The sequence below is a fragment of the Gossypium arboreum genome, chromosome 5 (assembly GCF_025698485.1).
Source record: "Gossypium arboreum isolate Shixiya-1 chromosome 5, ASM2569848v2, whole genome shotgun sequence".
In the NCBI taxonomy this organism is placed as follows: domain Eukaryota; kingdom Viridiplantae; phylum Streptophyta; class Magnoliopsida; order Malvales; family Malvaceae; genus Gossypium; species Gossypium arboreum.
This window is the reverse complement of record NC_069074.1, coordinates 9,277,186-9,302,426: the sequence shown is the minus strand read 5'-3', so window position 1 is coordinate 9,302,426 and position 25,241 is coordinate 9,277,186. Positions and strand designations below refer to the sequence as shown.

Genomic DNA, 25,241 nt, shown 5'->3' with positions numbered 1-25,241 from the left:
GTAATTTGTTAATTAGATTTTGATTGTTTTGGTAAGGTTAAAATGATTTTTATTGTATTTTAAAATAAATTAAATTACTTTAAAAGTTTCATCAATTTAAATAGTATAGGATCAAGTCCTATCATGTGCAATTTTTTATTATAGTTTTTTAAGTAAAAGATTAAAACACCACTAAATAATATAACTTATTTTAATTACAAAATGTCATTTTGAAAATTTTTCTATTTGATAATAAGTTGACTCGTGAAACTAACTCAGTCAAAGGGTTAAATAGTATTATAGATATACAATTAAAGGAGGTAATAAAATATGTAAATACAATTAATATGTAAATATTATATTAAAAATAAAGTTTTAGTTTAATAGTAAAATAAATGTTTTGTTTATGTAAATATCACTTGTTGAAGTCCACAACATGAAAAATTGTTATTGGTCTTTTTTAAATAAAAAACTATAATTCTTTCAAATAATATAACTTATTTCAATTATGAAAATATATTTTCAAAATTTTCCTAATCGAGTTGATGCTCGATTGACTCATGACACTAATTCAACCAAAAACTTAAATAATAAATTATATTAATTAATAATTTATTATTTTATTAAGATATAATAATCTATTTCACTATCTAACTTTAAAAAAAAAAAATTATTCTCGGGATAATAGAGGTCGAAGGCCGCGACTCGTGCTGTTATATTTAGTGACAAATATTAGTATCGTTAGTAAAGTTATTCTACAGCTTGCTACCCTTTCTTCCAATAAGACATGCTAGACGTACCAACGCCTAACATTTCAAAAAGATAAATACCAAACACAATCCGTGACTTGTGTTATACATATTTTATTAGAGGTGTGTACTTATGGAACCGTACCAATTTGGGTATCGATTATATGTTATCGATATGTATATATATATATATATATATATTATATTTATTTAAATTTAATTGAATTCAAAATATAATTTTCAAATTTTGTTTGAATACGTTGATATTTAAATGAATGTAAAATTTTAACGATTTTTAAATATTTATATTATAATATTATATATTTAATATTTATATAATAAAATAGAATGAAATTGACTAAATCAAGTTTGGAGCTGGAGTTCCAACTTCCAAGTTTAGTTAACTTTTGATTCAAGCTTAATAATTTGGTCAATATATGTTTGCAAACATATGTGTAGCATGATGTATGGACAAGTGAAATTGATGTTAAAACATGTAAGTTTTAAGTTAATTTATTATTAATGAGAATGACAGAGTCTGATAACATAAATTAATTGGATCCTATTTTAGCCGGATAAAAGATAAATATTATATTTAAATGTTTAATGAAATCCACTTTAAAGATTGAAGTCTTATATAAAAATAATTTAATTTTTAAAAGATAAAATAAACAGCAACCTTCTATTTTACTGATGTAATTTGTTATCAAAATTATTTACATTTTATTACCTTATAAATATATAATTAATTATATTAATCTTTCAATAAACTAATCATTGCATAAGTTTTTGTTTTATATTATATTATATTTTTATTCTTATTCTTATTGTTTATAGTTATTATTAATTATTTAGCATTAGGAGTAGGTAAAACATTAAATACTTCCTTTGCTTATAAATTGAAGCTACATTGCTCATGCAAACTCACTATTACTCATTTTGTTAGGATATCTCCTACCAAGAAACATAACCAAAAAACAAAAACACTCAAGAGCTAATAGGTAGGCAAGCATGGGTGCAAAAGTAGATTTCACGGTGACGGTGAGCAGGGAGGAAATTGTGGCAGCAGTGTTACCATTGCAACAACACTGGCTACCACTCTCTAACCTTGACTTGCTTCTGCCTCCCGTCGACGTGGGAGTTTTCTTTTGTTACAAGAAACCAGAAGGCAGCATCGTGAGCTTCACTTACATGGCCAGTGTCCTGAAGAATGCCATGACTCAGGCTCTGGTCTCCTACTACGCCTTTGCGGGTGAGGTTGTGGCTAACACTGTAGGCGAACCCGAGCTGCTTTGCAACAACCGTGGGGTGGATTTCGTAGAAGCTTATGCTGATGTTGAGCTTCGAGACCTCGACTTGCATAACCCTGATGAAAGCATTGAAGGCAAACTCGTACCTGAGAAGAAACATGGAGTGCTCTCAGTTCAGGTATTATAAAGGATTCTCTACTATAACTTCAATCCCTAACGTTTGAATAATAATTAAGAAACACACTCAAATTCATTCCTTCTGGCTCAGAATTAATATGGGAATTATAACCAAAAGATCTAGGGAATATTTTTATTCACCTTTTCCACTACATGACGACAATTTTGGTGGGGGTGACTACTTCCTTCTCTAGCCTGCTCTTAGACCACCAAAAATGATTTATCTTTTCAAATTATATATTTTTTAATTTCCCAACATCAACTCAGTAATTTCTTTTAAAAGGCTCAAATAATAGTAAATGCATACATAGATATTATCGAAGTATTTCAATATTTAATTTTTCATAATTAAATGGATGATAGTGATAGAATGAATCTTGATTCATCTTTAAAGGAAGAATCAAGTTCATAAGATTACAAACAAAAAAAGGGTAGCTTTAATAGTTAACAATAACGATTTGTAATCTCCTTGGAATGATCACTTTAACCTTTACAGGCAACAGAACTCAGATGTGGCGGAATAGTGGTGGCATGCACATTTGATCACCGAATAGCAGATGCCTACTCAGCCAACATGTTTCTTGTATCATGGGCGGAAATGGCTCGATCCAAGTCAATCTCTTTGTTACCGTCTTTTCGAAGGTCTCTGGTGAACCCCAGGCGTCCAGGGTGCATCGATCCGTCTCTGGATCACATGTATGTGCCCATATCCTCACTACCACCCCCTAAACAGCACTATCAACCCACTGATCATCTTATTAGTCGTATATACTACATCACTTCTGAGCAACTCGACGAACTTCAATCACTGGCCTGCACTAACGGATACAAAAGGACCAAGCTCGAGTCTTTCAGTGCCTTCTTATGGAAAATGATAGCAGTCCTTGCTGCACAGGACGGTTTCAAGTCCACCAAGATGGGGATTGTGGTCGATGGAAGGGCCAGATTAGGTGAAGGAGATGAAGAGAAAGCGAGTTCAATGAGTTGTTATTTCGGAAATGTCCTTTCCATTCCGTTTGGAGGGCAGAGAGTAAGTGAACTGATGGAAAAACCATTGTGGTGGGTGGCTAATCAGGTACATGACTTCCTGGAGCAAGCGGTGACAAAGGAACACTTCCTGGGCCTGATTGACTGGGTTGAAGCTCATCGTCCTGAGCCAGCACTGGCTAAGATATATAGCAATGGCAGCGAGGAGGGACCGGCTTTTGTAGTGTCATCGGGGCAGCGTTTCCCGGTTTCGAAAGTGGATTTCGGATGGGGTAAGCCTGTATTCGGGTCATACCATTTTCCTTGGGGAGGGGATTCTGGATATGTCATGCCGATGCCGAGTCCTGCTAGAGAAGGTGATTGGGTGGTGTATTTGCACCTCTTCAAAAGGCAGGTGGAGCTGATAGAGGCTGAAGCTAGTGGTGTGTTGAGGCCACTCACTTCTGATTACCTTGAACTTTCCAATTACCAGTTGTAAAAATTGGCATCAGAAATCTGAAGTTTGAAATTGTCCTGTTTACGGCAGCTATCTAGTTTGGAAGTTGTGTTGTGTGATCTTACTACTTAAGTTTTTAATTGTGATGTAAATATGTAAATGCAAAATTACGTACCTATTTAGTGGGGGTGGTGAATTTAAATGAAACTGAAATTTACGTCCTTGCACTTTTTTTAAATTACATCATTGAATTGAATTTTAATAAAAATTAAAAATCTTCTGCTCCTGTATTTGCCTCACAACAAGAAGAAAAAAAAACGTAGGGTGGAGCATAGAGCAGAGGAGTAGCCTCCATCGTTGTCCTTGCCCTTCCAAATTTCCATCCCCCGTTGGATGACTCGGGTGAAACAGCCAGATTTTAACTTCCGCTAACCGGCCAAATCATTTTATCAATGCTAACAACAGAATACGACATACTTGCCTTACATTGACTTCTCTGCCAACCGTACACAATTCTAATATATTTTATGTCATTAAAATGTATGAAATGAGACAAAGCACAGGAAGTAAGTCCATCAAATAAACAAAGTTGAACTTGTCCTAATTTGGAGTTTCCACTTCATTCTTCGGTGGGATTCAGGAGTTTTTACTTTACCTTTCGCTTTCAGCTTCTAATATTATAATTATATCTTCTCCTTAATTTACAACTGGAATACATACAACTTGTAAATTGAGTAGAATTTATTTTTACAGTAGCCATCAAAAGTAGAAAACATCGTATAGTAGATAGAAGAATAACCATCTCACAAAAGCTCAACATTTTACTTATATCACCTTATAAAGTTTTTCTTTTAATTTATTTGTTCAACAACACTTAAATAGATAATTAATTTATTAGTTTATGTACAAAACAGAAGGACCCTTAATTTATATTTGTTAAAATATTTTTATTTAATTTTTTAATTCCATAGTTGAATTTATTCAACTTGACTAATAACACTACATAATAATTTATTTTTATTCATATTTTAGGGTTTTAAAATAATATGTAGACTATAATTTTGGTTAGTCGATTATTAAAAGATGTCGGATATGTCACGTGATTTAGTTATTTCATAATTGGAAAATCAAATTAAAATTTCAAGCGACAACAAATATTTTTTGATCTAAATTTTATTGTTAATAATAAATTATTTCTAGTAAACTCATATTAGATTATGGAAATTTATGAAAAGTTTACCGTTAATAATAATTAGGATTAATTATTAATTTCACCTCTAAAATATATTTATTTTCTCATTTTGATACTTATATTTTTTTGTCTAAATTAATACTTAAAGTACTCTCACTTTCAAATTTGGTATTTGAAGTATGCCTCTCTTATATATTTTAGTCCATTTTTGATAGATGTTGAAAGAAAAATAACTTATACCAAATCAAAAAGCATCACGTACTATCTTTATGTAAAAAAAAATATTTTTTATTAAATGTATATACATGTTAAAAATATAAAATAAAAATAAAAATATAAAAATTCAGAAAATATATATATACGGTAGAAAAACATATAAATAAATTATAAAAATATAATGAATATTTAAAAATATTTTTATAAAATTATAAAATATATAATTCTAAAATTCAAAAAGGTATTTAAATTTTTATTTTTTAAATTTAAATACTTTTTAAAAATTTTATAATATTTTTAATATTTATATATTATTTTGAATTTTTAAATTTTATATATTATATATGATTTTTACATTTTAATTAATATAATATATAATATTAAAATATTAAAAAGGACACATGCCGATTCTAATAGTACCATGTGACCAGTCAACTTTGGTCAATAGTTGGTTAAAGTCAAAATATTATTTTTAATATTTAAATATTTAATATTATTTTTACTTTTAATTTAAATTTAATATTTTTATTTTAAATAAACTTAATTGCCAAATAACTTTTTTATTGGTCAAAACATATCAAGTGGTTTTTTTTTGTTGGCCATTGTTGTTTAATAATTTTTTAACATCCATTACGAAATGAATAAAAGAAATAGAGAAAATTGATAGTTTAATACAAAATTGAGAAAAAAGAATTTTAATACCAAGAAAAGAAAATAAATATACTCAGTAGTGGAGTTATATTTCGCAATAATATTCTAAAATAAATATAGGGCATTAGAGGAAACATCTTCGTCAAACAAACCAAACCCTAATTTTCTGTCCCATTTTATTAGGGATGTTGAGTAACAATTTGGAGAATTTGATTGACTTCGTAGGTGGGAGTAGGGTTATTAGGAGGAGATGATGACATCATTCTTAATATTATATATTACCTTATAAAAAACACTATACAGTAACAAATTTGGCATTAAACCAAACAAATATATAATCAACCATAAACAATTTTATATAAAATAAATTATAATATATTAAATTTTATATAAATAATACATTAACATGATTGTGATAAAAAAATAACACGAATAATTAAAGAAAATGTATTAATAAATTATTGGAAAAACGGAATTGAATTTATTTTTCAAGCATTTAAACAGAGTTTGAAGCATAAAATTATAAATATTGAAAATTTTAATTAAATATCAGAACATAATTTAATTCATATTGTAAAACAGATAAATACATATAAAACTATTAACAAATTGAGGGTTTTGAATTAAGTCAAGCAAATGATGTGTGATATATGTGCCTAACCAGCAACCACTCTGTCATTGCAAATAAGAAAACACGTATAGTGTATTGTGGCGGTTGGAATGACAATGAAGTATATCCATTTACAAGATGGGGTTGCCCTGTAAGTTAGGGTGACGTGGTCCCAGTTTGCTAGTGTGAAAATTTAGTATGGATGGATTAGTTAAACAAACCGTGAAATTGTCATATCTATATCAGTGTATATAAATGCCCTGTTTCACGACAGCCGTCTCTTTTTTTCTTTTTCCTTTTTTACATCAAAAGACCTCTTATTTTTTCATATAATATAAGAATAGTTAAATTTTAATTTTGATTTTATATGTTTCTTAAATTTAAAATTGAATCTCCAAATTTTAATTTTAACTTAATTTAGCACATTGATTCTTATAATATTATTAGTCAGTTTAAATATTTTATTTTAATTAAAATATTAATGTGAACTTTAAAGATTGTTAACACTAATAAAATTCTCTATTAAATTCAGATTCATTATGATGTCTATTTATTATTATTATATAGATATCAAGTGAATATTTTTTAATTTCAAAATGTCACTCTAGTAAATTTAACAAAAGAATTATAACAGTGATAATAAATGAATCTAATTTTTAATTTCAAAAACTAAAGAGACTAAATTCTTAAAAATATAAAAGTATAAAGATTAAATTCTAAATATACTAAAAATTAAAAAAATTTGAGCATACTGCAAACTTCAAATTTATACTTTATAATTTATTATAAAATAAATAATTAACTCAATGCAAAACTGGTTGAAATCATATTGATATATATAAAAATAAAAATAAAATACGTGGAAATCATGAGATTATATCCCGCGTCATGTAGAGCTTCTTTAAAATTATTTGAACCGAAATTTGTACGTCAAAATAAAACTTTACATTTGTTGTGGTGGTTGGAAATGACTTAGTTAAACCATTTGTGTGTTCTTTATAAGTCATAAAGATTTATTGGACTTATAGAAGTGGGTGAAAAAGGTCTTTGCATGTACGACAGTTGGGCTGAAATTTATAGTGCAATGGATTTTTTTATTGCGGAGCATTATAAATACCATGCAGAATATTTTAAACGTGATCCGATAAATACGTGTAGATGTAGTGTAGGTTAAGGACACATAGGGCACTAAATATATAGGAAATGTAGAAAAAGTTTACGTAGGTGAATAGATGTGAGAATAAGAGGTGGTTTCGTTCGAAAAAAAGGCTTAAGATAAATACAACTTGTGGGTGTAGGTTAAGGACACATAGGGCACTAAATATATAGGAAATGTTGAAAGCGTTGTACACAACCATTTTATTTAGTGGAATGATTTGAAAATTGTAACAAAAAATCGATGTTAGGTGATTTTATCATTTCATTAATTCATATCTTAATTTTTTTTTCAAATATGAATGTGCTTTTGGTACCAACAAAAAGGGATATTATAAAATAATAATATTATGTGTTAAAAAAGCATGTGAACATACATTTGTGATTATTTTTAAAATTTATGAATTTATTAAATAATTAATTCAGTGGTGAAAATAAAATGCATATAAATGTTTATAAACGTGAAATCCATATTCTTATATCTTACAAATATATAATCATATTAAAATTTAAATAATTCATTTGTGTTTCCACTTAAAAGTAACTCGTCCAATATCCAACATAGACTACTTAAACAAGTAATGCATAGTAATTAGAGTATAAATGAGAGACATATACTCACAAAGTAACCATAATTAAGTTTTAAAAAAAAAGCTTATACACAATGGGAGTTCAATCACAATTAAGTTGGAATGGGCAATGCAAGCAGGGGCAGCATTAAGGGGTTGCAGGCTTGCAGCACCCTCACCCTCTTAAAATGAGTAATTTCATTTTTTACTCATTAAAATTTATAAAATTTTAAATTAGTCTATGGTAAAATTATATTTTAATCTTAAAATGATAATTTTTTATTTAATACTTTAAAAAATAAAAAAAATATAAATTATTAAAATAAATAAAATTGTATTTTAACGTTTACCAAAATATATAACTTGATTCTGACTCGCTTAAAAAGAAGATTTGACTTCAGCCTTGAATGCAGGGTTATACCTTTGTGCATGATCCAAGGGTACGAATAAGGGAAGTGATGCAGTGGTAGGAGTGTACTGGATGAAGTGATATAGTCGGTTGATATTTGACTTCAATGAACTTTCATTCACAGTACAAAAAGTGGCAAACAAATAGTGCTTAAGAGCCTTAAGCTGATTTATGGTTATAAAGCACCTAGATTTCATGGGGATACTAGCTCACAAGCAAATGTTGCTTCTGTCAACTTTTACAAGAAACAGAGCACTTAAGTAAGCTACTGGTGGTACAGACGTACAGTTAGAGAAGGTTAAAGTAGAACGAAGTTCTATGCTAACAACAAAATAATATGAGATTAAAATTTTATTCGAATTTGTTCATATTTGTAAAAGAATAATTCAAGTTTATTTTGTAACGTCTCCTAATCCTATACCGTCGCTGGAACAGGGTTACGAGACATTACCAATCAGTACAGTCTAATTCTAGTTATTAATTAAAATAAATATTCACACTCATCCTAATTTTAAGATGTCGTCACTTTAATGGGTCCTCCGGTCTAATATAAACAGTAAATTCAATTCGGGACTAATTTAGAATCACTACGAATTTTTAGTAAATTTCAAAATTCATATTATATACCATTGCCAACCATAATTAACTCATTTCATTAATACTTCTACAACCTAAATAACTCTCATAAAACATCCTAGGTACATGCCATTACCAATACTCAACATACTTTACCTCATTGAATTCGGGATCGGCCTGGGATGCTAATTCAACGGTCTAGCCTTAACTTAACCTAGTAAAGCTTAAGGCTTCAAAAACCTCAATTTTTCTTTTATTTTTCTTTCCTTCCTTTCTTTCCCCTGTTTCTTCTCCTTCTCTGTTTCTTTTTCTTTTGTTTTACTTTATATATATATATATATAATATAATAATAATAATAATAATAATGATTTGATTAAATATCTACTTAATATCAAATATTTATTTTACATTTGGGCACACATATATATTATTACATTTGTATTTCATCCTCACCATACACTTGTCATTTTACATTTATTTATCATATAAATATATTATAATATAATTATTTATTTAATAAATATCTTTCACTAAATAATAAATATCCATTTAATATCAAATACATATATTACAAATGTATGTATTTTTTATTAATATATTTGTACCAAATCATTACCATACACTTGTCTTTATTTAATCTATTCATCATATAATATCAATTTAATAATAATAAATACATTAATTATTTACTTAAATAATAAGTAAATACATACATGTATTACAAATATATGTATAATACTTATTACACATGTATTTTATTTTTCCATACACTTGGCACTCCTTTGGCTTATTTACTTATTTAGTCCTTTCAATTTCTTTATCCTATAATTAAACTTTCACACTTCATCCAATTTAATCCTTTTATCTAATTATCCTTTATTTAAGCTAATTTGTTTCATTAAACTTTAATTAATCACTCTCTTAACTTCGTAAATATTTTTAATAAATATTTACAAATCTATTTTTCAGAAACGGAGACCGAAAATATACTTTTTCGATAACTGTAAAAATTCGGGTCATTACACATTTTAAGTCATCCATATTGTTTTTATTTTTTTAAATATATCTATTTTATTTTATTTTAATATTTAATAATTTCATTAATTTTTATTTAATTGATTTCTTTTATATAATCACTGTAAAATTATTTTAATATTTACATTATAGTATTATATATTTACTATATATTTATTTTTAATATGTCCTAAATTACATAGTACATAAAAATAAAGAATATCAAGTATTACAAACTTAAAATGGGTTGGGCACATGTAACGACCTAAAAGTCAATGGTGTTGGAAAGTGTAGTTTCGGGACCCTGTTTTCATAAATTATTAAATATTTACAGAATTATATTGGAAGCGATTGAATTTTGATTAGGTAATTTTGTTGAATTAGTGTTTAATTTAAGTACGAGGACTAATTTGCGTAAGTGTGAAAACTCAAATTATATTAAAATCATAATGTAGAACATAATTAAAGGACTTATAAGGCAATTTAACCTATGTAATATGGATACTGAACGGTAATATATAGGTTGAGTGTTAGAAAAATGATATAATTATAATAATTAATAAATAAAAATAAAACATAAATAATAATAAAATAGAGAAAGTGGAAGCATTAAAATTATTTCATCCATTTCATCTTCAACAAAGCAGAAGCCAAAGAAGAAAAGAAACCTCAATCCACGACAAGGTTTTTCTAAGTTTAAAGCTTAAATTGATTAGTTTAATTTAGTTATTTTCTTGTAATTTTTATGTTTTTAGAATCCCGGTAGTTCAGGCTAGTTGACCCATATTATAATTTTCAATATTTTAAAGATTTAAGAAATTGCCATTGTTAGATAGTTGAAGCTTTTGGTAATAATTTGATAGATATTAAGTTTAGAGTTGAAAAAGGACTAAATTGTAAAGTCAATTGATGATATTGTGTAATAGGGAACTAATTGCATAAATTTCAAAATTTTTTGGGTATAAATGTGAAATAGGAAGTTAAATTAGGTCTAGAGTGAAATTGGTATAAAAATTGGAGGTTAAACTTGAAAGTTATATTAGTCTCGGTTTTAGGGGCTAAATTGAATAAAATACAAAATTTGCATAAATTAGAAATTGAATGTGAAAATGGCTGCATATTGATAATTTTATGTGTTGTTTCTAATCCGTAGCTAACGTCAACCCAAATTCCTCGAAAAAGAAAAAAAAAAGACAAAGTCAACGATAAATAGCTCAAAATTTACAACTTGTGTTTCTATAAATCTGAACTCTACGTAAATTGTTGCATTTTGAACAGTTTGTATGGTAAGAATATGAGGTGAGTTATTTGTGATAATGTAATGAATTGAGTTTAATTGGATTGGTTGATATATTTGAGGATTATATTGAATATATTTGAAAACTGTGTATATTTATACAAATGTGAAGTTGAGAATGTATATGATGATTTATTATTGTTATATGTTGATTAAATGTAATTATGATGAAATGTTTGTGGATTGAGATGATTGTTGAACATAACGAAACATACAATGGAAACTCTATTAACTATTTGGATAAAGGTGGATATAGTTGGCATATCATAGGATAGGAAGAGTTAAGAGTTACTTCGACTACGAGTCGATAAGGCACTAGGTGCTAAATTGCTTCGGTTTAATCGATGAGACACTGGGTGTCAACTTAATTATAGTGTTGGGCACAATTATTTATTTTGAATTTATTCAATGAGGTACTGGGTGTCAAACTAGTATGTTGGTTGGATCCGTGTATCCATTAGAGTCCGATTTATGTTAACAGGGAAATAAATGATGAAATGAATTATATGAATTTTGATATGGCAGAAGGAATGAGAAATGGAAATGGAATTGGGGAAATGAAATGAAGGTTTATGGACAGAATTGGAAACATTAATATGTTCTATCCAGTGAAAATATGAAATTGGAATTTGAGATGAAATGTGCCTTATATGAATTGTGTGATCATTAACTTGTGAAATGTGATAGATTTATGTTAATATTGGAGAAATGAGGTGGCATGAAGTGAAATGGCATATTGAACTTGATTAATTGCAAATAATTTTTCATTCTAATTTATACACATTTATGAATTATGTTAAATTTATTTGTTTGGGTTATAAAAATATTATCGAGCTATACTTAGCGCACGGTTTTGTTTTTTGTATGCAGGTTAGGTTCTTAAAAACTTGATCATTGTTCTAGCATTCAGCGACAATCTCAAACTCAAGTGTTGGTGATATGTTTCATTTTGAATCTTGACATGTACCTAATAGGTCTTATGGTCATATGATGTCCATTTTGGGTTTTATGAATCATATGGAAATATTTGTGTATGCGATGGTAAAGATCATGATAATTGTAGAACCCATATTTTGCCCGGGCTTTAAAATAAATAAACCAAATTTTGAAAAAAAATTAAAAAAAAATCAAAATGCCCATTAAAAGTCCATTTACAAACAAAGCTACCAACCCAATTACAACCCAAAAATTAAAACCTAAAAGAAGCTCAAAAGCTTAGAAACCCTAGCCCACAACCTATTTTCGGAAATTAGAAACTCTAGCCGCAAGCCTCAACCACCCACTTCCAACCACTACCAAGTGGCACATGCCTCCACCACCGTTTGCCTGCCATACAAGAAGAAGAAAAGATAACAAATATATATAATAAAGTTTGTAAACGGCTATAAAGGCCATACTAGAACCTATTGTAAAGGGGGGGTTCGATGGTATTTTGAGGAAGAATCGATTGTATTTTGGGGAGAGAAGAGATTGTATTAGAGGGGTTTGTATTACAGAGACTTTTGGAAGAAATCAAAAGGAGAAAACAAGTTCAAAAGGTGTTTGTCCTTTTTTTTATTTTTTTGATCTTCTTTCTATTCGTTCGTTTTATCTATTTTATAAATATTTTTAACAAAGAAAAAAACTTGTAAAAAATATAAAAAAAAAGGGAAAGAGGGAAGGATCTTACCGGTGTTCAATTTTCCAACATCGTGGACGACCGAGGAAGCCACCGCCGAGGATCGGTGGCCGGAAACCGAATGGATTCTTGAGTTCTAGGGTGCTTCTCATTAATTTTTGAAGGTTTTTGGGTCATTTTAACCCCAAATCCGGGCTCTACTCGAGAAGAGAAGCGAAAAAGGGCTTGAAGATTTTCAGTCACCGTGGATGGCGGCGCCGCTTGCCGGTGGCCGTGACCGGCGTGATTTGTTGATGGCGGTCCGATGACCGGAGGAGGGAAGGGTTGAGAGAGTTGAGAGCCTTCTCTATTTTGAAAAATGAATGTCACGGTGGTAAGGTGATGTTTTAACTCTTTTTTTGTTGTTTTTTCTTAAAAAAAGGTTTTTTATGATAAAAAAAGAGAAAATAAAGTATGGTTTTAATTAATAATAAAAACAAAATAGTATGGGGAATGGTTTTAATTAATAATAAAAACAAAATAGTATGGGGAATAGTTTTAATTAATAATAAAACAAAATAGTATGGGGAGTAGTTTTAATTAATAATAAAACAAAGTAGCATGGAAGTGGAATCAACTTTTTGCTTGGGACCATGCATGTTACCTTTAATTGGGTAATTTAGCAATTGGTTCCTCCTTTGTGCTAGCCTTCAATCGGGCCATATTTAAGTTTTATATTATTTTAAATCGCCCTGCAATTGTGTGCTATTTCAATTTGCCCCTTTATGCGGTATTTTAAGATTTGGGGCATTTTAATTTTAGATCTCGTACATTTATCGCAATTAATTTTAGCCCAAAATTCATTTCAATAATTTGTTTTACTTGTAAGTTATCTCTTGGATTTTGTTTCTTCTCTCAATTAAGTTTTAGTTATTCTTTTTAGAATAAGCAGGTTTCTACATATTATTTTGATTTCATACTTTTGTAATTATTATTTTCTCTTTTCTTTTTTTCACGTGCATACTGTTTATATGAAATACCTTTATATTATTATTACTACTATATGTATATATTTATAATATTACTAATAGTTTATTTTTACATTATTATGTATATACCATGTAAATATTTTAATATTATATTATGTATACATTATATATATATATATCTTTTAATATTGTATTTTTATTGTTTTGCATATGCCCTAATATTATATCGTTTATATATTTTTTATTTCCCATATTATCTTACTTTATATATTTTTAACTATATCATGTATATGCTACTACTATATATCTATTTATGTAGTATTATTAATAGTTGTTTCTAATAGTATGATTATTTCTAATATGTATATATTATGTATTTACCTTCAATATTATATATCGTATGTTTCTAATACTATTACGTTATTACTACTATTACACTATTATTATATTTTTACCCATTACTCTTTAAATACACTTGTTTTACCTTTTACTCTTCACTCACTATATATATTGTTTACTTATCTATATATTCACATACATATATATAATTTCACACATCATTCCAAAAATTTTATTTGTATTATTACTATTAATATTATTATTATCTTCACTATACTATCATTCTTTAGTCTTACATAATAATTGTTTATTTATTACTAGTTTTTTAATCTCGAATATTTCCTAGCTTATTTGTTATTATCTTTTATTCGTTTTATTCATTTATTTGTTACCTCGAAATAAGATTTTTTGCAAATAAGGCAATGCTTGGTGTTTGGAAATTTCGAGAAAGCGTCTTCTAACTTATTGGGTTGCCACTTTTCTCGTTGAATTGAATAATTAAGTACCCTTCTAAGTTTTTAGAGGTTTTCTAAATGCAAGCCACTATCTTGGAATTTCAAAGCAATATGTCCTAACTTATTGGATATAGCGTTTTGTTGTTTCGAGATAGGAATTTCAAAAAAGGGATAACTTAATGTCAATACTTTGACGCTAGTGAATCCCAATTTTCAAAGTTAAAATATTTTAAAGAGGATTACATCTTAAATTTTTTTTTTCTTTCGACATTAAAGACATTTGATAATCAATTAGGTACCAATTTTTGGGCGTTACGAGGGTGCTAATCCTTCCTCATACGTAACCGACTCCTGAACCCGTTCTTTTATTTCGTGGACCAAAACTAATGATTTTAAAACAAAATGTTTTAAAGGTGATCCAATCACACCCAAAAAGATTGGTGGCGACTCCCGTTTTCGTTTTTTAAAATTGATTCCCATTTTCCAAAACTCGATCTGATAATGGTTTCGACAGCTTGGCGACTTCACTGGGGATGTAATAAGAGAGTCAGGCCATGTAATTGATTATCTCTTGTCTTAATGTCGGAAATTAAAAATTTTAAAATTTAATCCTCTTTGCATTACATGTGTTTGTATTATTACATGCTATATTTTGATCGCATTGCATTTTACATGACCGTTGTGGTCACACCCTTAAGTGGGAGTGAGAAGCTACGCTTTCGTGAGGTTTTCGCCTCCGTGCAGGATAATGGATCACTTTCGGGATACATCCGTACCTATGGTTTCGTGAGATTTTCATCTCCGTGTAGCCATAGGGAAATGTATTTCCCTGAACTGAACTCGATTCAAATGAGCCTATAATGGGTGAGGATCGAGAACTCTGCTGGTTCGGGTACCTCAAACTTTAGAACCAACCCCATGTCGAAGGACCGTATAAGCCCAACTTAGACATTACATTTATAAGTTATCGTTGAAATTTATTGATATTATGTGATACTGACTATCTCTTTTCTTTTGCTTGCATGTCATTTTGCATTTACAAAGATATCGATTCATGGTCAGTTTCTAAGTTAGGAAGTTTTATTATGGAGAACGGACTTCTTGATAAAGTGGAAGGCAACGTTAACGTCCACAAATGGTCCGAGCAAACTCAACTAGAAAAGGGAGACAGTATAGCTATAGGATATGTGTCGGAGCTGCCAGATTATACTCGTATAAGTGTCACACAGAATAATCTCCAAGAGCTTAAGGAAATTTGGGATCAGTGGGGCAAAGAGACTAAGCAATTATTCTACGGTAACTATGGAGACTTACCTTACTTGCTTGATGTTCAGATAGACGAGCACTTATTGAGCCCTTGCTCGCTTTTGGAACCCGTCTGATTGCTTCACTTTTGGGGAAGTAGACATGGTACCTCTTGTGGAAGAGTACACTGCTTTACTTCGTTGTCCCCGGTTTCAGAATGATAGGATCTATTCCCGAGCTCCTTGTGTCCCTACCTTTTAGAAGAAATTGATGATTATCACGGGGATGAGCGAGCACTGGGCCACGGCCCGAATTAAAGAAAAGGGTGAATGCAAGTACATTTCGTGGGATGCTTTGAAAGATTTGATTTTGACACACCCTGATGAGACAAAGAAGATAGATGTTTTTGCCCTAAGTTTATATGGATTGATGGTTTTCCCTAGGGCTTTGGGATATGTGGATGAGGCAACCACGGATCTTTTTCATCGACTCAGTAAAAAGGTCACTTCTATCCCTGCAATTTTGGCAGAAACATTTAGGTCTTTAGATGCATGTAGGAGGGCTGGTGCTGGCAGGTTTATAGGGTGTACTCAATTGCTTTTGGCTTGGTTCTACAGTCATTTCCGGTTGACAGATAGGGTGGTTTGTCGGGTTTACTTTGAGGATTATTCACCGTTGAAAGATATAGTAACTTCAACCAGGAGAGTTGATGTTCTAGAAGAGAATTGGATAGCGTTACTTTAGAACCTTCGGTCGAAAAATGTCGAGTGGAGGGCTCCGTGGATGATGCCTGGTGAGGTTCTTTACCGATGCGGTAGTTTTGATTGGGTACCCTTATTGCGGATTTGGGGTGCCATTGGCTATGCCCCTTTGCTCGTACTGAGGCAGCATGGATTGAGATAGTTCATACCAGTGACTCAAGGGTTGGCTCAAAGTGAGTTTCTATATAGAGGAGCCGATTACAAGAGGAGGGTTAGTAAATTTTCTAGTGCTTGGAAGAAGACTTGTAGATTGAGAGGAAAAGCTATTAGCCCTGCTACGACACCGGAATACATAAAATGGAGAGGTAGAAGAGTTAATGATAATATCCCTAAGCCAAGTATGGAAAGAGCTCGACCAATGGAGGAATATTTGCAAGTAAGGCCCTCAAAGTTAGAAATTATGAAACAGGAGTTCGAGAGACAAAGCTTGGAGTTCGAGAGAAGGATAGCAAAGCTCGAAGAAGAAAAGATGTACTTAAGTTTGGACGTTGATGTTCAAAAGATGGAAGTTGAGAAAGAGAGGAAAGAAAAATAGAAGATTGAGGAAGATCGAGATGATCTAAGGGAGCATTACAAAAGGGCACAAGTAGCCTTGAGGAGGCGAGAGTAGGAGGATCTTGAATCGAAGCGAAGGAGGTTCAAGAAGAAAATGATAGAGCCGAGTACTGGGAGAGGAAATTCCAAGAAATGCGAGGGTAGAATTTGGCATTAGAGGAAGAGAATAAAGGATTGAAGACCAAGGTAATGGAACTTGGAAAATCCCTGCGTTGGCACAAAAACCATAATTCTACGGTCGAGTTAAAGGAGCTAAGAAGCAAGGTTGAAGATTTAGAGGTGGCATTGCATGACGGTGAACTCCGGGTTGAGCAGCTCAAGGCGCAAGAGGATTATCGAGGGAGAGCTACATCAAGCTAAAGAACAGTCAGAAAAAGGGATCATGTCATTGGTGAAGCCATAGCTCGATTCGAGAGGTTCTTGAGTATGTGCAAGACTTGGCAATTCGGTGACGTATTGAGTCCGATGTATTCATCATCGTCGGATGTAGGACGAAAGTTAGCCCTTTTATTAGATAGAGTTAAAGCTTTGGGCCTTAGGCGAAATCGTATTTGTAATCCTCTTATATGTAAATATATTCTTTTCTAAATAAAATTTTCTAAATGAAGTTGAACCGAATCGATATTCTTTTTGCATTCATGCATTTGCATCTCATAACATTTCATCACATCATTTGCATTCAAAGTTATAGAAAGACCCTGATTAGTTAAAGTTTACTTTCCAGAGAGGTAGAAAAGAGAGAGGTAGAAAAGAAAATCTGGAAATCACACATCCTTACGGCACTCGTACTAAAACTAAGAACATGGATCAAAGGTTTGAGCAATTATAAAAAGATATGCAAGATCAAATACAAGAGCAGTTGGCCAAAATACAGAATGAAATGAGGGAGCAGATGCTAGAGGCTCAGAGAAACATGATGGTTGAAATGGCTCAGCTGCTAAGAGCCACTGATAAAGGAAAAGCTCCCATGGTGATCACTGAAGAGGATAATGAAGGTCTTCCTCCGAGTTTTACTCCGCCTCATATGCCCCTGCAAACCGAGGCACCTCCTAGAAGGCAATCTGTCACAGTAAGGCCTCAATATGGGCCAGCGGATGCTAGAATCCCCATAAATTTCCCATCTGGGTTGGGAAATAATTTGGGTGATAGTTCGATCAACCCTATTACTCCTAATCTGGATTTAATAGAGAAGGAAAGAATGGCCACTGAATCCTCAAAACAATTGGAAGATCGTTGCAGGTGGTTAGAGGAGAAGTTTAGGGTTTTAGAAGGCGCTGGCAATCATCATGAGATTGATGCCAAAGACTTAAGTTTGGTTCCAGATTTGGTGCTTCCTCGTAAATTTAAGATGCCAGAGTTTGAAAAGTACAATGGGACTACTTGCCCAGAGGCACACATAACAATGTTTTGTAGAAGAATGACTGGTTATGTGAACAACGATCAACTATTGATCTATTATTTTCAAGACAGCCTAGTGGGAGCGGCGGCTAGGTGGTACAATCAGTTGAGCTGTGCAAGAATCAGTTCATGGAGAGATCTTGCACAGGTTTTCATGCAACAGTATAACCATGTGACTGATATGACGCCAGATAGGATCACACTTCAAAACATGGAGAAAAAACCTAATGAAAGTTTTAGGCAATATGCACAACGATGGAGGAAGGTGGCAATGCAAGTACAACCACCATTGTTAGAAAAGGAAACCACCATGTTATTTATTAATACTTTGAAGGAGCCATTCATCACACATATGATTGGAAGTACCACAAAAAGTTTCGCGGATATAGTTATGGCGGGTGAGATGATTGAGAATGCCATGAGAGGCGGTAAAATCGAGGGGGAAGTGGCTAAAAGATCAGCCCCAAGGAGAAAGGACAATGAGGTGAATAGTCTCAACTCGAGGGCAATCACAGTTGGTCAACCCAAAGCAGCTATGGTCGAACAACAAAATACCCAATGACAGGAATCGAGCATAAGACAGAATTCGAAAAGAATGCAATTTACGCCTATCCCTGTGATGTATCGTGAGCTTTATCAAAGCTTGTATGATGCACATGCCATTGCTCCATTTCACTTGAAACCACTACAGCCACCGTACCCCAGATGGTATGATGCAAATGCTAAGTGCGAATATCATGCGGGAATACCGGGGCATTCGATCGAAAACTGCACAGGATTCAAGAAGGTCGTGGAGAGGCTTATCAAGATGGGGGTTGTGAAATTCGACAGTAAATGAGTGAATGCCATTGATGAAACAAAGAAAAGAAAAATCAAGGAAGACATTGCTGAGGTGAAGACACCTATGAAGGTAATATGAGAGGAGATGGTGAAGAGAGGTATACTGACCTCTAGAAAAGGAGGAGAAAAAATAGAGAACTATTGTGAGTTCCATGGGGAAGTAGGTCATGTGATCCAAAATTGTGAAGAGTTCAAGGTCATGGTACAAGGCCTTATAGTTAACAAAGAGTTGCAGGTTTCTGAGGGTAGTTCTTATGAAGGACAAATATGTGTCTTTGGAGAATGAGCGACAAAGAAGAACCAACCGAGAATTATTATTTCCTTGCCAAGGAATAATGAGGAGGGGTCGCAAACTAGGCCCAAAATAGTCATCCATAAACCCAATCCTTTCCCTTATAAGGATGACAGGAGGGTGCCATGGAGCTATGACTGCAATAAAACAATACCTGAGGGGGAGAGTATAGCTAGCGCGTCTAGGGGCACGCAAAATGAAGGTTCTCATACACAAAGTGGGAAACATTATGACGGAGAGAATATCAGAGTAGAGCCCGCAAAGACGAAAAATGTCAAGGCTGAAAGGGAAAAAGAGACTAAAGTACTCATCAATGAGCCAGTAAAGGAGGAAGAGGCTAAGGAGTTTCTAAAATTCCTGAAACATAGCGAGTATAGCGTGGTCGAGCAGTTGCCCAAGCAGCCGGCGCGTATATCAGTATTAGCCCTACTCTTGAGCTCTGAGGTGCATCGAGATGCGTTGTTAAAGGTGCTTAACGAAACATATGTTACCCATGACATATCCGTTAACAAGCTAGACCGGTTAGTAAACAACATCAGTGCTGACAATTTCATTTATTTTAACAATGATGAAATTCCACCTGGGGGCATAGGGTCAACCAAAGCCCTACACATCACTACTCGGTGCAAAGGATACATACTTCCAAGTGTACTCGTGGATAATAGGTCTGCTTTGAACGTCCTGCCGCTATCCACCTTGAACAGATTGCCCATTGACAGTTCGCATATGAAAACGTGTCATAATGTGGTAAGAGCCTTTGATGGAACTGAAAGAAAAGTAATGGGGCGAATCGACATCCCTTTGGAGATTGGGCTGAATACGTATGAAGTTGATTTCCTAGTGATGGATATCAAGCCCTCCTACAATTGTTTATTGGGGAGACCATGGATACACTAGGTAAGAGCGGTGCCCTCTTCATTGTACCAAAAATTAAAGTTAGTAATGGATGGTCGCTTAATAACCATCAATGCGGAAGATGATATCATAGCGGCAGTTACCAACAAGGCCCCTTATGTTGAGGCAAATGAATAGGCTATTGAATGCTCTTTCCGCTCTTTAGAGGTCATCAATGCCACCTTTATTTTGGAGAGAAGCAAAGTACCGGTACCCAAAATGTCTGGAGCCACGAAGATGGCCCTACAAATGATGATGGGAAAAGGAGCATTGTCGGGAAAAGGGCTAGGAAGACAGTTGCAAGGAGAGGTTCAAATCCCAAAACTGATTGAGAAGAAGGACTGCTTTGGCTTGGGCTTCAAGCCAGACCACAAGCACAAGAGGCAGAAAATAGAGAAGCGCCAAACGAGAAGAAATGCGTGTTTGAATGGAAGAGAAGTGGAGTGGGAACCGATGACATTCCCACCTATATCCAAATCCTTCAAATCGGGAGGATCTGGCGATAAAGGAAAGTCATCAAGTTAATCTGTGCACAATGAAGGATCGAGCAAGGAAACCTCGAGGCATTCGCCTACGAACCGAGGAGCTCTCGAATAATTAGATTGCGAAGACCTTCGTAGTCTTTAGGAATTTTCGAGTAATTCTCAAAACATGTCTCATTACTCTAGGGCCTAGGAGTAGTAAGATTATATTCGTGAAATAGGCTTATGTTCATTTATAATTATTTAAATAAAACATAACTTTTTATCAATTTAAACGAGTATGGTTCTATTTTTATCGACCAATATTCCTTCAAATTCTAGCAATTATTATTCTTTTATTCATAGCACATAAACAATCATTCTTTGATTCATTCATTCTTTGTATATTCTTTCATACACTCACAGCTCCCTAGATATCAATGATATGAGCGCTGATGCTACAGCTCCTAATTACTCTGGCGAGCAAGACATGTGTTTAGAGGAACATCAGGATTTTGAAAATGTTCAGGATTGTGACGTATCTCTCGATCTGTTAAGAATGGTTAAGCAGGAGGAGAAACAAATCATGCCACATGAGAAAGAGGCAATAGAGAATATAGCCCTAGAGGAAGGGACTGAGTTGAAAATCGGAACCCTAATTGGCGTGGACACAAGGCATGGTCTGATTGAGTTGCTTCGAGAGTTCAAGGATATCTTCACCTTGTCATATCAGGATATGCCTGGATTGAGTACTGACATTGTGGTACATCGTCTTCCGATAAAACAAGATTGTGAGCCAGTCCAACAGAAGTTGCGAAGAATGAGGCCAGATATTGTTTTGAAGATAAAGGATGAAGTCAAGAAACAGTTTGATGCAGGATTCTTACAAGAAGTGAAGTACTCCGAATAGGTAGCTAACATTGTGCCAGTCCCCAAGAAGGATGGAAAAGTACGAATGTGTGTTGATTACAGAGACTTGAACAAAGCAAGCCCAAAAGATAATTTTCCTTCACCCCACATTGACACTTTAGTAGATAACACAGTGGGATATTCATTGTTCTCCTTTATGGATGGTTTCTCAGGATACAACCAGATAAAGATGCATCCAGAGGACATGGATAAAACCACTTTTATAACCTTGTGGGGCACCTTTTGCTATAAAGTAATGCCATTTGGACTAAAAAATGGAGGGGCAACATACCAAATGGCCATGGTGAACTTGTTCCATGACATGATGCATAAGGATATTGAGGTATACGTCGATGATATGATTGCCAAGTCCCGTACGGAAAAAGAGCATATTGAGGTCTTGAGAAGATTGTTTGTAAGGTTGAGAAAATTTCAGTTGAAGCTCAATCCAGCAAAGTATACCTTTGGAGCCAGATCCGGAAAGTTGTTAAGCCGAGTCGGTGAAAAAGGAATTGAAGTCGACTCGACGGTCGAGCCATCGAGAATTACCTCCACCACGTACTCAAAAAGAAGTTCGAGGATTCCTAGAAAAGTTGAACTACATTGCTCGGTTCATTTCACAACTAACCGAGAAATGTGATCCTATCTTTCGCCTCCTCAGAAAGCACAATCAAGGTATTTGGGATGGGGAATGCCAAAATGCTTTTGAAAAGGTCAAGCGATATTTGTTGAATGCTTGGTATTGTCTCCACCAGCCGGATAAACCATTAATCTGTACTTATCAGTGTTCATGAATTTATGGGATGTGTGCTTGGCCAGCATGATGAGTCAGGGAAAAAGGAGAAGGTAATTTATTATCTCAGTAAGAAGTTCATTGATTGTGAGATGAGATATTTACCAATCGAAAAGTTGTATTGTGCGCTGATTTGGACAACTCGGAGATTAAGACAGTACATGCTATACCATACCACTTGGCTCATCTCAAAACTTGATCCATTGAAATACATGATGGAGTCAACAGCTCTAAATGGGAGAATGGCGAGATGGCAAATTTTACTTTCGGAGTTTGATATAGTCTACATAAGTCGAAGGCTATAAAAGAAAGTCTTGATGGCGGACTTCTTGGCTAGTAGGGCTCTAGAGGATTATGAGCCACTAAACTTCGATTTTCCAAATGAGGAGTTGATGTGTATAGCAATGACTGAAAATTCTTCTTGAAGGCTCAATTTTGATAGGGCTTCTAATGCAGACGGAAATGGAATTGGGGCAGTCTTGGTGGTCTGAGCCTTCGGATCCTTAAATCTGCTACCTCTATTCTGACTAGATTGCCCTGCCGAAAAGCTAGATCTGGTAGAAAACTCTCTGGGCCTCTTGGATGTAGCCTGAAATGATTTGCTCATCTGTCTCTTATTTGTATCTTGTGTCTCTGTCTCAACTTTGCCTTTTCTTTTTAATAGCTCCTCTGCCTTACAGGCTCTCTCAACTAAAATAACGAACTCTTTTATTTCTAGGACACCCACTGACAGTCGGATATCATCATTTAACCCATCCTCAAACCTTTTACAGGATAGCCTCTGTGGACACACATTCTTGAGCATATTCTTGAGCGACAAATTCACGCTCATAATCGGTCACAAATCATATTGCCTTGTTTCAATTCGAGAATTCCTTTCTCTTCGGTCAATAAACCTCGATGATGTACTTTTTACGAAATTCTTCTGAAAGAAATCCCAAGTGACCTCTCTTTCGGTACAACTGATACAAGTGTCTTCCACCAGTAGTAGGTTGAGTCTCTAAGAAGTGATACTACACATTTCATACATTCCTCGGTGTACAAGATAATTCGTCAAAGACTCGATAGTATTTTTAACCAAAATTCGCTCTTTCGCATCATCATCTTTTGTTGCTCGGAACTCTTACGCCCTTGTTTCTGATTCTATCAATGGTGGTTTTCTCTTACCTTGTACTGTGGTTGGGGAAGCTTGAGCTACATGGGTAGCTTTGAGAATCATGAGGGGTGGAGGTCTAACTGCCGGATTCGTACGAACGAACTTGGCAAACAAATCATTCAAAGCTCGGAAGAGAGCTTCTCGAGTCACTCCTCCCTGATCAACTATTACTGGCCTATTCTCGGATGGCGCTGCCCTTCGTGGAAACAGTAGCATTACTTTCTACATCATCATCACCGGCTGCTTGGGATCCATTACTATAAAACAAAATATTTAAAAAAATCGTCGAGAGTCGTCACACTATCAAAATACAAGTATGGCATGTATAGCTAGACTTTTTCTCACACTAACTGTTCCGAGAACCGACTAAACCTACTCTGATACCAATAAATGTAACACTCCTTACCCGAGACTGTTGCCAGAATCGAGCACGAGGCATTACTAAACTTATTCTATCCCTTAAATAGGTTTAAATTGTTTATTTAAGCATTTCGGAATGTGCTGCCATTCTGCGTCGTAGTCGCCTAAAAATTCATATCTTGAGTTCCGAAACTCGAAATTAAGATCCGTAAATTTTTCCCGAAACTAGACTCATATATCTATCTACTAATTTTTTTCATAGATTTTTGACTTGGCCAATTGGTACAGTTTATTAGTTAAAGTTTCCCCTGTTTCAAAACTTGACTGCACTAACCTCTTGTTACTACGAACCATGTTTCTTCCTGTAAAAAATTCATATCACTAAGACGTTTGTTTCTATTAAAACTAGACTCAACAAGGATTATAACCATATAAAGTATACCTTATAATTAGTTTTGTACAATTTATGGTGAATTTCCAAATTTGAAACAGGGGTTCCAGAAATCGCTCTGACCTTGTTTCACTAAAACTCAGATATATCATGAAATATAATAGCTTTACCTATTTTTCTTATTCCATAAGAAAATAGACATAATAAGATTTAATTTCATATATTATTCATCTTCAAACTATGTTTATACAATTTTAGTTATTTTTCAAAGTTACGTCATTGCTGTTACTTGAATCTGTTTTTAGGTTAATTTCACATTTTCATAATTTTCATGTGATAATCACCATTCAATCATACATATTAATAAACATGCATATCATCGGCCATTTTATTAGCTAATCACTAGCAAGTATTTACACATCATTCATTGTTCATATTATACCAAAAGTGGCTAAGTTTCTATACATGCCATACACAAAACAAAACGTCTAATTATACCGAGTTATTTCTTTGATAGTGTGATCGGCCTCGGCGTTTC

At 33.1% G+C, this 25,241-nt stretch overlaps 1 protein-coding gene across 1 annotated transcript; it reads left to right on the top strand.

Annotated features, from left to right (window-relative positions):
• Positions 1–1,635: 1,635 nt before the first annotated feature.
• On the top strand, positions 1,636–3,785 carry LOC108452291 (coniferyl alcohol acyltransferase-like). The gene is made up of 2 exons (XM_017750069.2): positions 1,636–2,156; positions 2,652–3,785. Exons 1-2 carry the CDS (start codon positions 1,740–1,742, stop codon positions 3,618–3,620), a joined length of 1,386 nt encoding a protein of 461 aa, XP_017605558.1. The 5' UTR covers positions 1,636–1,739; the 3' UTR covers positions 3,621–3,785.
• Positions 3,786–25,241: the final 21,456 nt, after the last annotated feature.